Source organism: Nomascus leucogenys, chromosome 2 (genome assembly GCF_006542625.1).
Source record: "Nomascus leucogenys isolate Asia chromosome 2, Asia_NLE_v1, whole genome shotgun sequence".
Taxonomy (NCBI): Eukaryota; Metazoa; Chordata; class Mammalia; order Primates; family Hylobatidae; genus Nomascus; species Nomascus leucogenys.
Window position 1 is genome coordinate 141,152,366 of NC_044382.1, and position 14,164 is coordinate 141,166,529.

General features: G+C 49.0%; 1 protein-coding gene across 4 annotated transcripts in view; it reads left to right on the forward strand.

The window, feature by feature from the left end:
* ZNRF1 (zinc and ring finger 1) overlaps nucleotides 1–14,164 on the forward strand; it is a 112,522-nt gene that overhangs the window by 86,720 nt on the left and 11,638 nt on the right. For all 4 annotated transcript variants that reach the window (XM_030818893.1, XM_030818907.1, XM_030818914.1 and 1 more), the window contains exon 2: nucleotides 8,709–8,804. In XM_030818893.1, the coding sequence (XP_030674753.1) occupies nucleotides 8,709–8,804 (96 nt within the window). The remainder of the gene's footprint in view (nucleotides 1–8,708; nucleotides 8,805–14,164) is intronic.

Below are 14,164 nucleotides of genomic sequence, written 5' to 3' on the forward strand. Positions count from 1 at the left end.
TGTTTTAATTCATCCATGTTGTTGCATGTATCAGTAATTCATTGCTTTTTATAGCTGAGTAGTGTTTCATTTTATTCCATGGATGTTACCACAGTTTCTATATCCATTCTGTTGACCAGCATTTGGATTGTTTCCAGTTTTTGCTTGTTAGGAATAAAGCTGTGATGAACATTCTTGTAAATGACTATTTGTAGGTATATGTTGACATTTCTTTTGGGTAAATACATAGATGAGAAATTAGTTGGGTCATAAGCTAGGTGTATGTTTGTTTTATAAGAAACTACCATACCTTTCCCCAAAGTGGTTGTGTGATTTTATATTCCCTCAAACACACATGAGAGTTCTCGTTGCTACACATCTTCACCAACATTACCAACATCTGGTGTTGCTAGTCCTTTAAAGTTTTTGTTTGGTATTTTAATAGACAGATTTATTGGTCAGTGTTTTCTAGAGAAACAGATCCGACAGAGTGAGCAAGTGAGAGAGAGAGAGAGAGAGAGAGAGAGAGAGTGTGTGTGTGTGTGTGTGTGTGTAGAGATTTTTTATAAGAAATTGGCTCACATGATTATGGAAGCTGAGAAATCCCATGTTCTGCCATCTGCAAGCTGGAGACTGGGAAAACTCGTGGAGTTTGTAGTTCCAGTTCAAGTTTGAAGGCCTGAGAACCAGGAGAGCTTATGGTGTAAGTCCTACTTCAAGGGCAAGAGAAGACCAGTGTCCCAGCTCAAGCAGTTAGGCAGAGAGAGAGTGAAATTTCTCCTCTTTGCCTTTTGATTCTATTCAGGTCCTCAGTGGATTAGATGAGGCCTGCTCACCTTGGGGAGGGCGGTCCGCTTCACTCAGTCTATGGTTTCAAATGCTGATCTCATCTGGAACCACCCTCACAGACACACCAAAAATAATGTTGAGCCAAATAATCTGGGCACCCCATGACCCAGTCAAATTGACCCATCACAACAGATATGTTAACACACACACACAGATACCTTAAAGTTTGTCAGTATGGCTGTCTTCTGATGTCTGCTTATGAGAAATTTCTGGGGAAACAGGTGAGCCTCCAGGCCCCAGAACAGAACTACAGAGGTTGAGTCCAGAAGAGAGGTTTTGGAAGAGGCAAAAGCCAGAATTTCTGGGCCTTTCCCAGTCGAGAATGTTCTCTAGGAGAGACTGACTCACACCTCAGCAACTGATAAATTGTGCCAATGTTTTCACTTATTTCTGTGTTGACAAAGAGGGAGTCTGTGTCTTTGAGGGTGAAGAATGTGATACCTACAGCTTAGAAATGTAAAAGAAAATCATCAGTGTTACCCCTTGATCTTTTATTTGTAATAAATCCCATTTATGAAAATTAGTTTATTCAAATCCCATTTTATTGACACGAAGCACCATGAGAATGTGACGGAAAGATCGAGGCTGGAAACTAAGAACTGAATGCTAAGGGCAAAGTCAAGGGGCAGGCGCTCTCTGAGCTCCTCGGCCAAGAGGCACCCTTACCTACCCCCCTGCCCCAGGACCTCCCATCTGCGTGGTGTGGCTTTCTTTACCCTGGTTGCTTCCTTTGATTCTTCTACCTTTAGGTGATCCCAGAGACAGGCAGAACTGGGGCAGCCTTTAAAATAGCGCATCAGCATGGGGAGGGGGGAGAAGGGAGGGCTGGGGAGGGAAACTGGAGCAACATGCTGCCAGCACATGGTCCTGCCCTGAGAAATCAGGTCTTAAAGGAAAAGATTGCAGCTTTGTAAAATGAGAAGTGTATTGGTCTCCATAGCATAAAAACTCGAGTTGATATTGCATGATAAATGTTGTAGTGGATTGGGAGAGTTCTCGTAGCTTGAACCAGTTGCCCCCATCCATCCTCGGCTTCTCTGTCAAATGGAAGGGCCTGGGTGAAGGGATGCCCAATTACCCTGGTCCAGGAACATGCTTGATGCACATGACCATATTAGCATTCCTGGGATCACTGTTGGTTCCCCTAACAGTGGGCTTACCCTGACATTGTGAGTGTCCTTTTGACCTGACAGTAAAAGGTCATAGATGGCAAGTGCAGACTTGCCTAATCTCAAGAGCTCTGCTCTCTGGTACAGCCGACCAAATGGCAAAGGATTTCCCACTTAAGGCACTTGTTGAAAGACAGGAAGCAGCTGGACTCTGGCTGATCCAACTCTCTGCTCAGCTCTTCTGGCTGTGTAAACAGTGAGCTGATCTGATGACAAGAGAAAGAAAGGAAACCAGGTCTCCATTAGAAGGACTCTCTTGGCTTCTCTTGATTGGAAGTGGAGGGATCCTGTAGGTGCATTTGCTTGGCAGAACCCACCCAGAGCAGAACTGGGTGATTAAAGACACATTCCCACAGTGCTTTGTCATTCGTTCCTTCCTCATTTAAAGATACTGGCAGAAAAGGATAAGGAACCAGGGGTACGTTCCCTGCCTCTGCCTCTGTCTGGTGGGAGGAGATGATGGCCTACGGTGAACCAGTATCAGGCTTAGCCAGCAAGCCTGAGCAAGCTGACATCTCCCTTCACTGACAGTCGCAAACTTTTGGCAGACACAGCCCATGTGCAGGGAGCCGCTGGAGCGCTGGCTGGCTGCTCCCCTGGCCTCCAGGGTGTGACGCTCAGAGCCTGGTCTCAGAGGCTTAGAGAGTGTCCTGTAGATTTCTCCTGAATGAAAATAAAAAAGCATCTCTTACCTGCTCTGAGTGCTGATGAAGGTCTCCTAGGAAATTTGACAAAATCGTGCGGGCTGGATGATTTTGCAGACCTTTGGTTTACTTTTGTTTTGGAGGGCTGATTTTAATTTGGTGGGAGCTTTTTTCCAAAATGGAATAAAAATTTCCTGGATATTTTAACCTTCAGGTAGTTCATAAATATCACAGGATTTATCATTCTGTAGGGCTGTAGTGGACGCTTATGGGAAAAGATTTGGGCAATAGAGTGGGAGAATCCATCTTGATCATCGGATGACCTTTCAGGAAAGAAGGTGGGGATATTAGTCTTTTCTAGCTGTCTGTGTTTTTCTGTCCTTCTTACCTTTTACCCTTTATTTTCCATTTAAAAGGTAATCTGCAGATTCAGCATCTTACAACCAGTGCTGTAGGCTCAGTGCCAAATGGAAAGCAGAACTCCAGATTGTTATAACAGAGTTCCTAGGAAAAAAAAAGTGTCCATTGTTTCAGGCTAAAAGTTAGCCAGGACTATGGGGCACTTAAGGAGAAATTGCTGGGACAGTGTAGAAGGTTCATAAATGAGTATTTGGTAATAGCTGGTAGTATTTCTGTTCTTTCTGCCATGTAACTCTTCCGTGCTAGTCAGTCAGTAGCACAGCACACGAGCAAGAGTGTAGACTTCCTCGGTGTCGTGGGCCAGCTCTGGCTCTTTCTGGCCATGTGAATCTTGATCAGGTTATGTAATCTGAGCCCTGATGTCCTCATCTGTAAAATGGTGTTAATGATAGATAGTACCTACCTACCTTATAAGAGAAGACACGTAAAGCACCATGGCTGTCCATAGTAATGACTCAGTAAACGCAAACTATTATTTATTATCATATGCAAGAGTAGGTGCTGCAGAGGTTAAAGAGAGACTGCTTGTTTCCAGTTGGCAGTATGGAAAGTGCCAGTCGCAGTGCACAGTATTCGAGAGGTTCAAAGGAAACGGTGATGGCACCCAGCAGAAATGGGGGCTGCTGGCCACCCCCTAGTGGACTCTGCATAGCCCGTGGCCAGTGTGCCCTTGCCATGGTCTCGAGAATGGAAAAGCCAGGTCATAATGTGATTTCCCACTCACGTAATAGACACCAACTTACTCATTTTTGTTTTTTGTTTAGACAGGGTCTCTGTTGGCCAGGCTGGAGTATAGTGGCATGATCATGGCTCACTGCAGCCTCAACCTCCTGGGCTCAAGCGATCCTCCTGCCTCAGTCTCCCAAGCACCTGAGACTAGAGGCATGCACCACCACACCCAGCTAATTAAAAAAAATTTTTTTTAAATAGAGATGGGGTCTCCCTATGTTGTCCAGGCTGATCTCAAACTCCTGGGCTAAAGTGATCGTCCCACCATGGCCTCCCACAATGCTGGTATTATAGGTGTGAGCCACCGTGCCCAGCCCAGAGTTATTTCTTGAGCTATGCCAAAATCAAACAGAAACACCAGAGGTAGTAGATGCTGGTGTTACTAATCCTGCTTTAGTTAAAGTGTAGGTCTCTTCCTACGCCAGTGGTGCTTCCTCTCCAGAGGTAATATTTCCCAACCTACCTTGTTCTTAAAACCCTATGGCCAACTCTCCCTACCCTGATGGAAAGGACTTTAGATTTGAAGCAGAGAACCCTGAGGCTAGTCTCAGCTCCACCTCCTCAGTTGTGTGACAGTGTGCTACTCAGAGGCCTTCACCAGGGCCCATTCCCTCATCTGAACAGTGAGGGGATTGCTCTAAACGTGAGTCTCAGCCTTTTTTTTCTAGGACATGAATGTCTGGTGACATTCCCTTGTAGACCTTCTTGTTGGGTGGCCTGCTTCCTAGTACCTTAGCTGTAACTCAGCCCCCCTCCTGCACTCAAGGAATCACGCTGGAATACAGGGGAGTAAATGATGCTATTATAGGGATAACCTTGAATCTGTTCTGAGTTATCAGAAACGTAAGTACCTGCAAGGTGTAGTTTTGTTCTTAGTCACAGGTCACTTTAATGCCAGGCAGTGAGAGTGTCAGGGCCTGCAGGCAGAGGGCCTGACCTAGACCACATCCCTCCTCTCCTTCCACAGCCTCAGTCTGCAGGCAGCTGCCAAGTTAAAGTGCAAGTGTCCTTTAGTTATTTAATGGGTTGCAAAACCTTGGCCTTTAGGGTTGAAAAAAACCCCGTGTGAGTGCAGAGGGACTTAGGCTGCATCGGAAAAGCATCTTCCATCTGTGAGATGCAGGTTCACTCCTCACCTCCCTATAAGTCTGTGACCCTGGATCTGCACATTTCTAAACTAAGTTTGAAAATAATCAGCCTGGTGTGTTTAGATCCAGCTGTGCAAGAAAACTGGATGGAATTCCCCTCCTTTCTTTACAGTCTTCTGGGGTTTGTTGTTGTTGTTGTTGTTGTGTCCTTTTTGTGGAGAACGGGGTCTCACTGTGTTGCCCGGGCAGGTCTCAAACTCCTGAGTTTAAGTGATCCTCCCACCGTGGCCTCTCAAAATGCTGGGATTACAGGCGGGAGCCACCACACCAGGCCCGGTCTTCTAGCTTTGTTAATGATGGATTTGTAACCACCCAGAGGTTAGAAATACAGCCCTTTCCCAAAGCTCCGCCAAAGTCCTTGGATTGGTAGCATTTCCAAGACTTTTTATCTGAGATGCTCAGATGCTAAGAATCGCTGAGGAAGGAGGTTGGGGAAATGGCGACAGTACCATGGAGTCAAGTGTCCACTTTGTCTGTAGTTAGCCAGGCCCTGAATTTTCTGCCTGGTCCCATAGTTCAAAGCACTGCCAATGAAGGAAAAAAAAAAGGATTTGGAGAGGATTTTAAGCAAAGTGGTTGCGTCAGTTAGCCTCCTGTCTCTCAGCATCCCGGGCCACCAGAGTCACGGCTTTTCATGCAGAGTTAGGCACCCAATTAAATAAAAATTTAATTTTTTTTTTTTAATTGTAGAGGCAGTTTAACTATGTTGCTTAGGCCAGTCTTGAACTCCTGAGCTCAAGTGATTTCCCCACCTTGGCGTCCTAAAGTGCTGGGATTACAGGCGTGAGAAACCACACCTGGCCACATTCAGCCTTTTATCTGTTTCATAAGAAATGTTGGGTGACTCATGCCTGTAGTCCCAGCACTTTGGGAAGCTCAGGCAGGTAGATCAGATGAGGTCAGGCATTTGAGACCAGTCTAGCCAATGTGGTGAAACCTAGTCTCTACTAAAAATACAAAAATTAGCCAGGCATGGTGGCGCTCACCTGTAATCCCAGCTACTCGGGAGGCTGAGGTGGGAGAATCTCTTGAACCCGGGAGGCAGAGGTTGCAGTGAGCAGAGATCGTGCCACTGCACTCCAGCGTGGGCAACAGAGTGAGACTCCATCTCAAAAAAAAAGAAAAGAAAAGAAATATTGCAGTTGGTTATCACTAGTATCAATTAAAACTGCATATGGAAAATTTGACTAACACAAGAGTCCAGTGTTTACAACAGTATAGTGAACTCTTGAACTACATGGGAGACTCTGACCCCCACACAGTCAAAAATCTGCATATAACTTTTTTTTTTTTTTTTTTTTTTTTTTTTGAGACAGGGTCTTGCTCTGTCCCCAAGGCTGGAGTGCAGTGGCACAAACATGGCTCACTGCAGCTTTGACCTCCTGGGCTCAAGCGATCCTCCCACCTCAGTCTTTCAAGTAGCTAGGACTACAGGCACACACCAACTCTTAGCTAATTTTTTTTTGTAATTTTTGTAGAGACAGGCTTTTGCCATGTTGCCTAGGCTGGTCTCAAACTCCTGAGCTCAAGCTGTCTGCCCGCCTCAGCCTCCCACAGTACTGGAATTACAGGCATGCACCACCACACTCAGCCCTGTGGATCACTTTTGACTCCCCCACAACTTAACTACTAATAGCCTACTGTTGACCAGAAGCCTTACCAATAACATAAACAGTCGATTAAGATGGATTTTGTATGTTATAAATGTATTATATACTGTATTACAATAAGGAGAGAGAAAATGTTATTAAGAAAATGATAAGGAAGTGGCCAGGTGCGGTGGCTCACACCTGTAGTCGTAGCACTTTGGGAGGCTGAGGCCGGGAGACTGTTTGAGCCCAAGGGTTCAAGACCAGCCTAGGCAGCATAGCAAGACCCCATCTCTAATATTAAGAAAAAATTTTTTTAATAACATTTAAAAATATAAGGAAGAGAAAATATATTTACTGTTTGTTAAGTGGAAGTGGATCGTCACAAAGGTCTTCATCGTGTTCACACTGAGTAGGCGGAGGAGGAGGAGGAGGAGGAGGAGGGGTTGGTCTTGCTGTCTCAGGGTGGCAGAGGCGATAGAAAGTCCACATGGAAGTGGAGCCCTGCCATTTGAGCCCATGTTGTTCGAGGGTCAGCTGTTGTTAGATGTGCCACATTAGGAAGTCCAGGCTGGGCGGGCAGGAATCACAGTCACAAATGGGAGAAGCTGTGATGTGCACAATTTAATGCAGAGAAATAAGATTTCAGTGGCAACAGATCTTTTTGATAGAATTTATATAGAAAAGAATTGATCCATTTGAAAATCATTTCAATGAAAGAATGGAAAAAATTAGAAATAATTCATCTGCGGCTGGGTGCGGTGGCTCACGCCTGTAATCCCAGCACTTTGGGAGGCCGAGACGGGCGGATCACGAGGTCAGGAGATCGAGACCATCCTGGCTAACACGGTGAAACCCCGTCTCTACTAAACAAAATACAAAAAATTAGCCGGGCGTGGTGGCGGGCACTTGTAGTCCCAGCTACTCGGGAGGCTGAGGCAGGAGAATGGCGTGAACCCAGGAGGCGGAGCTTGCAGTGAGCTAAGATCGCGCCACTGCACTCCAGCCTGGGCGAGACTCCATCTCAAAAAATAATAATAATAATAATTCATCTGTGTTGTATGGAAAAATGGATCAGGGGATTAGGTTTGCATAACGGAGTTCAACTCGAAAGATTCTCAACCAAAATTCTCCAGTATGGGTACAATTCTGTATCAGTTCAAACTCTGGATGTGTAAGCAGTTCACACTGCCTTGGAAATAAGACGGCAGGATCACAATACCCGGTACTGGCCTGGTACCGTGAAATGGCTGTTACTCTTGGTGGCATTTGGCTAAGGCTCGTGTGGCATCTGGGAGCACTTTGGAGGGCCACCCCTCAGCTCACACGCATCTCAAAGGACAGTGGCCTTAAGCCACAAGGGAGGCAGAAGGGGCTGTGGGTGAGGGAGAGAGGTGCTACCTGGCATGGGCGGCCGAGGCTGGGAGCTGGGTGAGGGATGAGATTCCTCCCAGGGTGATCCAGCCACGTGGCTTAAACGCTGTGAGGCAGAAGGATGTTAAACTATTATGCAAAGGCTGTTTCCAAGTACCTTGGTTTGATGCCTCCCTACTCCATTGTCCACCACACCCCTCTGAGAAAGGGTCTAAAGAAGATAAAACTCAAGTCAGGTGTCAGTGACCTTGGTTAAACCTTAACGAGGCACATAAGGCAGGGAGAGCCCTAGTGAAAGCTGGCAGTCAGTCAAAGGCTGCAATAAAAAGGGCAAATGCCACTGGGCGCGGTGGCTCACGCCTGTAATCTCAGCACTTTGGGAGGCTGAGGCAGGTGAATCACCTGATGTCAGGAGTTCAAGACTAGCCAGGCCAACATAGTGAAACCCCCTCTCTACTAAAAATATAAAAATTAGCCAGGCATCATGGCGGACACCTGTAATCCCAGCTACTTGGGAGGCTGAGGCAGGAGAATCGCTTGAACCCGGGACACAGAGGTTGCAGTGAACTGAGATCGTGCCACTGCACTCCACCCTGGGCGACAGAGTGATACTTCATCTCAAAAAAAAAAAAAAAAAAGGCAAATGCTCAAATGAGTTCTTGAAGGAAGACAGGTCTAGGATCTGTTCCGATGGTCATCCTCCACAATGACCCTGACCCCACATGGCTGTCATTCAATAGTGTCCACATGTATTGTGGATGTACTGGATCTGGAGAAAACATTTCATTCCATTCTCCTCTCTTTCAGGTTTCAAGTGCCCCATTTGCTCCAAGTCTGTGGCTTCTGACGAGATGGAAATGCACTTTATAATGTGTTTGAGCAAACCTCGCCTCTCCTACAACGGTAAGGGCTTGGCCTGCCTCACCAGCCTCCAGAGCATCCGTCGGGGGAGCCGGCCAGTCCTGGGGGGAGCCTCCAGTCGAGGGTGGTTCTAGGCAGTATTTTCACCCTGCCCTCTGGCAGGTGTGCCTGGGTGGTGATGAGGAAGTGGACTGTTCAGGGAGCCTTGCTGCTCAGGTCAGAGAGGAAGAGGAGCGGGACAAGGAAGGAAGGCCCAGGGGTCAGGTCCGAGGCCTGGGAAGGCTCTCGGGTTGCTCAGTTAGTCCCCTGCCTCTCTGCAACTCAGTTCTGAGGACTTTGGCTGGGAGATGCAGCCATTCCTTCACCCATCACACACTTGACTGTGGAAGGCCCCAAGACAGCCAGATGTCCTCCACGGCTTAGCAGAGGGGCCCAGAGCAAGCACCTGCCCTCCTTGGGGAGGTGGGGGCTGTGTGCTGGTAGCATGCATAGAGTGCTGGGAAGCTGGTCGTCTCCTTGTCACGTTCGAACTCAGACGAACACCTGATTTAGTCCTATGAGTCCACACCAGAGAGCTTGACGAGGGAGTATGTGTGACGTAGAGACGCTCTGGGGATTGAAAATGCAGATGGGACACCTTGCTGCTCCACCCCAGCCATGTTGCCTTGGAGGCTGCCTCACAGCCAAACAGTAAATACCGCAGTGGGTAGGACCCTGAGGGCAGGGGATTTCAAAACACCCAAGCTAACCTAACAGGACGCCTCTGGGGAACAAAATGACTGTCAACATCTGCCTAGCATGCTGTGCATAAGGCTTTGGAGTCCAAGTGACGGGAGTTCAAATCTCCCTCTACCACTCTGTGTCTACAATCTTGTACAAGTTGCTCAGCTTAGCAGAGCCTCAGTTTTCTGCTCTGTAAAATGTGGACAGCAATACTTGGTTCATAGGATTGTCAGAACTGGGTAAGAGATGGCACATAAAGGCCTTTGGTACAGAGCCTGGCACATGGTCAGTGCTTGGGAAGTTACAGCTGCCATGAAAAGTATGAGACCTCCATAGGTTTCTTTTTGCAGTTTTCCAGAGCCCACAGACTTTTCCTCAGTGCTGCTCAGCCCACGCAACTGCTGACCCTCGGTTTTCCATGCTTAGTGTTTAGTCTGGTCTCCAAACCATGTTCATCACAAAATGGCATCTTCCACTAGAACAGGCAGTGGATCTGAGTGTACTCCAACCCCGGTACTGGCCCACCTTCCCAGATTCAAGTCATAGTAGTGGTAGGAAAAAGAGTTCTGGAATTTCTGAGAGCATCTGAGGACTGGATCACTTGCCGTCAGCCCGGCGAGAATGTGTCCTGGGGAGACTCTTCTCTGCCCTGCAGCCTCCTCACTCCCAGAAGGCTCTTTCCCCTACAAAGCATGAGCCTAGAAGGGATCATGGTCTCAGAGCGTTTCCTGGGAAGTAACTGACTAATGTCATCCACTCAGGTCTCCTGAAAACTTCTGTCTTAATTACTTGTTCAGCCAAAAGACTCTGGATGCAGGTGGGCATATTACCCACATGGCTCAGCTCCATGTGTTTGTTAGCCCATGCTCAGGTGGGAGGAGCAGCACGGCCCTCCCCTGGGCATCGTAGCTGTGATATGGGAAGCCCCTTTCCTCCCCAAGGGACAGCGCCTCCTTTCTCCTGGGCTGACTGCTGCGAAGCCTCTGAGTGTGTTGTCACATGTGTTGCAGGCTTCGCGTCAGTCCTGTCGCGTGCATGCTGTCAGGACGCTCAGGCTCAGCTTTGTCCCTGTTTGCCGTCTCCGCTTGGGACCAGGGAGGGAGGGGATCCTTCCCTGCGTCTCACAGCCCTCCCCAGCCATGGCCTCAAAAACCCTATTCACTTCTTTCCCACATGTGTGGAGACCTCATGAAGTCCTCCGTTTGTCCTGTGGGTTGCTAGCGCATTCTCTGTAGACACTGCGTTTGTTGTAGGAAGAATACAAAGAAGGCTTAGAGGGGCTCGGCCTGAGAAAACCTGGCTCTCAGGAAGAACTTTGCAAGAGCAGCCATGGAGGACAGAGTGCTCTTGCGCCCCCATACCCCAAATGCAGATTTACCCCCACTGCCCTGTGGAGAACAGGGAAGGTGAGGCTCTCCAGCTCTTCTGCCAGAGAACTGCCTGGGACGCCACCATGTGTCCCCATATCCCCCTCTGTATCAGCACTTGAGTGCCTGGTGCTGTTGGCTCACCCCCCTACACCCCACCACCGGCAGCCTCACCTAAGGCTACAGAAACCACACCGGGAGCTGGGGCCCCCTTAGAGGAAGGGGAGGTTGGCCAGCCAGCCTGAGGCATGACCACTGCTCCTCTGGTTCTGGTTCTAGTTTTTCCCTTGTCCTGGAATTGAGAGGCAGGCCACCTCCTCAAGGGTGCATGTGTTTCTGTATGTGTGCACATGTGTGTGTATGTGTGCACGTGTGTGTGTGTGTGTGTGTGTGTGTGTACTAGAGGCTTTACACCTAAGGATCTCTTTTGCAAAAGCCAGTCCTTTACCACTGGAGGCAAAGAGAGGCCAGTTGTCTCCAGTCCTTCCAGTGGACTTTGTCTCAAGGTGGTGAAGTGCTTTGTTCAGAAACAATGGTCCGGCCCTCTGTGGACCCTGTTCATGTGGTATGGACTCCTCATATTCAGTCTTTGTCTTTTCTGAAGACCCTAAACCTTCCAGGTAAGAGGAGAGCATTTGCTTCCGGGGGTGTATGTGGAGTGGGCATCCCCAGGCATGCCCAGGGCCTGCTCCAGCTCAGAGAGAGCACAGACCGTGGTCCAAAGCTCAGGAGCTCTGATGTATTCCCCATGATTTGTCATCATCCCAACCTCACCTGCTGCACGTTACCTTTTCTAATTTAAAAAAAGACTTAAGAGTCAGAGGTGTGAGTTTTTGGAATCTTTCTGGAAAGGAGGCGAGGTGGGGCTTTCTTAGAGAGTGAAGAGTTTTCTTATGAAGATTCACTAGAACCCCTGGTCACTCCCCTGAAGACTTCCCATTTATGCACACACTTTCTGTGGTTGTTGGCACCAATTGCGGAAATTTTTAGAAAATTTATGATGGTTATATAAGATGAAATTTAGTTAACCACCAAAGGAAAAAAGTAGAAACCTCCTAAATGAGGCAGATAGAAAGTAGTATTTTTCTTATTATGAGGGTTGGCCTGAGTGGTGGGTTGGAAGGCCTCCAGTAGCTGCCTGCCAGCTTAGAAAAAACACAACTTAGGAAAGGCGAGACTAGTTTAACTGGTTCAGCCAGTGCCTGGTGCTCTGAGGACAGGCACCTGGCTGGGGAGGTTTGGGAATGTGCTGAGCCTCTGCTGGAGGGGCAGGGAAGGGCGGTCGACCCCAGAGCACCTAATGTTAAACCCCCTGTCCTCCTAAGCACCTTCCTGGAAGGTGAGGATACTGTATAGGAGGGAGGGGGTTCGTTGGTTCGTTTTTGTGGGTGAGATGGAGCAACCCGAATGGGCCTTTTAATTTCTCTCCCTTTCTAACATCTCTGTTTGTGATGCTGAGACTTAGGGACCTTGCCCTAAAGAATACGCACTCAAATTTTGACCCTCGAATCTCTGGGCTAGCAGAACAAGCGTGGAGGTGGGGGTCTGATTGACGATGCTCTGAACAGAAGAGCATCCTAATCCCGTGGAGTCATGGAGATGACCCGCTGTTGACTGAAAGCTTAGGGGTCCTCAGCCTAGGGAGAATCTGGGGGGCGGCAGGTTCATTTGCCAGCAGCAGCAAGGAGAGCTCCCCTCAGCTGTGTTCTGGGGGGGCAGAAGCCCATGCTCAGCTTCTTACGTCATGATGCCCTCTTCCTCCCCTCTGCCAAAGGCCATTGCCCCCATCTTTACGGCTGAGATGGTAAATGTCACACAAACTGTCTTTTAAAGGCAAGGGAGGCTGGGTGCAGTGACTCACGTCTGTAATCCCAACACTTTGGGAAGCCGAGATTGCTTGAGCTCAGGAATTTGAAACCAGCCTGGGCAACATAGTGAGACCCCATTTACTAAAAACAAAAAATTTGTCTGACATGGTGGCAAGCACCTGTAGTCCCAGCTTCTCAGGAGTCCGAGGTGAAAGGATCACTTGAGCCCAGGAGATCGAGGCAGCAGTGAGCTTGATCATGCCACTGCACTCCAGCCTAGGCAACAGAGCTTGACCCTGTCTCAAAAAATAAAATATAAAATAAAAATGTTAGAGGACCTGGCTTCCTGGAAAAGCAGAAATGGCTCCTGCTATAGCCTGCCCTGTGCCTACAGGCACTTCTTTGTCCTGTGTCTCCTCCTCTAAGAGACCCTGTGGTCAGAATGAAAGCACCCTACTCTTTCCCTGCCTGGGGAAACCGGGTGCTGGCCGAGGAGTTTGCCCAGCCTTGCTTGGGGCACTGCCCGGAGCCATTGTTAGATGCTGGATGGGCTGGAGTCAGGCTGGACAGGCTGGAGTCAGACTGCGGAGGTGTCTGTCCTGTTTCTCCTAGAGGAGGGTGGGCAGCGGCAGGTGACCGCTCACCCAAGGTGTTCAGCTGTTGCTGACCGGCTGCACTGACCGCCAGACTGGCCGTTGCTGGGTGCATGAGGAGCAAAAGCAATGAGGGGAGGCCTGCAGGGCCCTAACACAAGTGGAGAAACCAGAAACAGGTGGCTACAGGAAAGGGGACTGTGGGAGGGAGCTGTAATGGCCTCAGTAGGAAAGTACGAAGCGCTCCAGGCCTGAGCTTTAGTTGGCTGCCCCCACTATCCTCATTGTGGGTGGCCCAGCTCACCAAAACAATTGCATTGCACTTCAAAGGCCTGGGGAGTTGGATGGGCCACTGCTGGTAGGCTACGCTCTCTGCTCAAGGTCACCCTGTTGCCTGAAGAGCACAGCCCCCCAGATTTCCCAAAAGGGGAGCTGACAAGGCCTGGCATGGGTGGCACTACCCTGTCCTGTCCCTGGCAGACTGGGCCAGCAGCTCTGCATGCTGAAGAGGCAGCAGGACCAGGCACTCCACCGCACCTGGGCTGGAAATGAGGCTGGGGGTGGAACCTGAGCCTGTACGTCATTTGCCAGGGGTTTCCCCTCTGACTCCCACCTTCCTTCTCTCTGGGCCCTTAATGGCCACCAGGCACAAGTGGAGATGGAGAGGTATGTTCTTACGCTCAGCTGCTGCCTCAGAGCTGCACGAGCTTTCCCTCTCAGCCAGGTGCAGATCTGTGTCTGCAGCTGTGTGAGCCTCCCCACCCCTCCATACTTCTAGCAGCTCCAGGGTCTCTTGAGGATGTGTTGCCAGACTCTCCGCAGAATACTTGAGCCTGGCATGGTGGAGGGCAGGTGTGTGTGTTTCCTGTCTGGTCTGTTCACTCAGTGACCAGGTTCCTCCATCCACCTTG